We start from the raw sequence: 2,500 nt of genomic DNA on the forward strand, positions 1-2,500 counted from the left end.
TGAGTTGGTTTTTCAGTCTGAGTTGGTTTCTCTGTCTGAGTTGGTTTCTCTGTCTGAGTTGGTTTCTCTGTCTGAGTTGGTGTCTTTGTCTGAGTTTGGTTTCCTTGTCTTCCTTGTCAGAGTTTGGTTTCCTTGTCAGAGTTGGTTTAGTTGTCTAAGTTCGTTTTTTTTTATGTCTAAGTTGATTTTTTTTTTTGTCAAAATTGGTTTATTTGTCTTGATTTTGTTTCTTGGTCAGAGTGTTTTTATGAGTTTGTTTCTTTGGGTTTGATTATTTGTCAGAGTGTGTGTCTTTGTCTGAGTTGGTTTCTTTGTCTGAGTTGGTTTATTTGTCAGAGTCTGTTTCTTTGTCTGTTGGTTTCTTTGTCTGTTGGTTTCTTTGTCTGAGTTGGTTTTATTTGTCTGGGTTTGTTTATTTGTCTGAGTTTGTTTGGTTGTCAGAGCTTTTTTATTTGTCACAGTTTGTTTCTTTGTCAGAGTTTGTTTCTTTGTTAGAGTTGGTTTATTTGTCAGAGTTGGTTTCTTTGACAGACTTTATTTCTTTGTCAGAGTTGGTATATTTGCCTTAGTTATTTTCATTTTTTTTTTTTTTCAGAATCTATTTATTTCGTCTTTTATTCATTGCCATGTATTATTCATTCTTCTTTTCCTGAAGGAATTCAGAAAAGCATTTCCACGATCCATTTTTTCATGATGATGGTGACGATACAAGAAAATCTATATATTAAAAAAAAAACTGTAAAAAATATATCAATCTGCAGTACAGAGTAGCATGTACCGTCACGAAGCCTGATCCAATTACAATTGGATCAATGCAAGAATAGTATATCTGATTAACTTACTGTTAAAAGTAGATACAGTTTCAATTCTTTTGTTACCAATTATGTGGGAAAATGACATTATGTTGGATCAAAGACTTACCTTACTGAAAGAAATTTAATCACAGTAGAATGACCCTAGCTTACGATTCCCTTTATTGGAGGTGTTTGAAGTTGATGTTTGACCAAATAGGTTATTTTATATATATATATATATATATATATATATATATATATAATATATATATTTATATATATATATATATATATATATATATATATTTATATATATATATTTATATATATATATGTTTATATATATATATGTTTATATATATATATATATATATATATATGTTTATATATATATATATATATATATATATATATATGTTTATAATATATTTATATATATATATGTGTTATATATTATATATATATGTATATATATATATATATATATATGCATGTACATATACTGTACATATATATACATATATATATATATATATATATATATATATATATATATATATATATTTGTGTACATCTGTATATATGTATGCTTAACTATCCTTATAATTAGAATTAGAATTGAAAGACAGCTAGACAAATGAACCAAAAGAGCAGGCTGCCTTTAGAAGTGGGTATTCAACAATTGACCATATCTATGTCATTATCCAGCTAATTAGAAAGCAACAGAGTATGAAAAACCACTATGTATTGTATTGATAGTAGTAATGAAAGCCCTTCAAAGACAAGGAATAGATAATTCTTATATTAGAAGACTTGCAGATATCTATACTGGAAGTAAAGCAATCCTTAAACTACTTAAAGATAGTGATAAAATTCCGATCGAGAAAGGATTAGGCAGGGAGACCCCATCTCTCCTATATTATGCATAGATGTCTAGAAAACGTTTTAAAAAAATTAGATTGGTAAAATGTAGGAATTAATATTATCTATACTGGAAGTACAGCAATCCTAAAACTACTTAAAGATAGGGATAAAATTCCGATTGAGAAAGGAGTTAGACAGGGAGACCCCCATCTTTTCAATATTATGCATAGATGTCTAGAAAACGTTTTAAAGAAATTAGATTGGTAAAATGTAGGAATTAATATTAATGGGGAATACATAATAACTTAAGATTTGCAGCTGATATAGTTGTGTTTAGTGTATCATGGGAGGAATTGCAAAAAAAAAAAAATAATGATAGAAGATTTTAGTAGAGAAAGCAGAATTAAGAATGAAAATTAATATGTGTAAAACTTAGATAATGGATGAACCTTTATAGATTGTTAATGAATATCCGTACTTGGGACAGACAATAAGGCCGGGAGCACACTAACGACTCTGTGGCGCCACAAAGCCACAGCATCGTGTGGCGGGGATGTGGTCTCCCATAGGTTTCCATTGTTTTCAAGTTTTGCCGCGCAAACTAGCGACTGTGGCAAGCAACTGTGGTTCTCTGTCGCTCATCCCCGCCACAGGCGTGGCGTGGCTTTGAAAACAATGGAAACCTATGGGAGACCACATCCCCGCCTACACGATGCTGTGGCTTTGTGGCGCCACAGAGTCGCTAGTGTGCTCCCGGCCTAAGCGTTTCCCCAGGACACGAGACCGAAATCAAAAGAAGGATAAGCATGGGATGGAGAACTTTTGGTAACAAAATATTATGA

General features: G+C 31.1%; 1 protein-coding gene across 1 annotated transcript in view; it reads right to left on the reverse strand.

The window, feature by feature from the left end:
• The window catches only part of LOC137628267 (threonine-rich protein-like), a 2,502-nt gene extending 145 nt beyond the window's left edge, over positions 1 to 2,357 (reverse strand). The window contains exons 1-2 of the mRNA XM_068359429.1: positions 2,261 to 2,357; positions 1 to 112 (exon numbers count right to left, since the gene is read on the reverse strand). The exon at positions 1 to 112 is cut by the window's left edge and continues 145 nt beyond it. Of these exons, the coding sequence (XP_068215530.1) occupies positions 1 to 112; positions 2,261 to 2,357 (209 nt within the window). The remainder of the gene's footprint in view (positions 113 to 2,260) is intronic.
• Positions 2,358 to 2,500: the final 143 nt, after the last annotated feature.

The sequence above is a fragment of the Palaemon carinicauda genome, chromosome 36 (genome assembly GCF_036898095.1).
Source record: "Palaemon carinicauda isolate YSFRI2023 chromosome 36, ASM3689809v2, whole genome shotgun sequence".
In the NCBI taxonomy this organism is placed as follows: domain Eukaryota; kingdom Metazoa; phylum Arthropoda; class Malacostraca; order Decapoda; family Palaemonidae; genus Palaemon; species Palaemon carinicauda.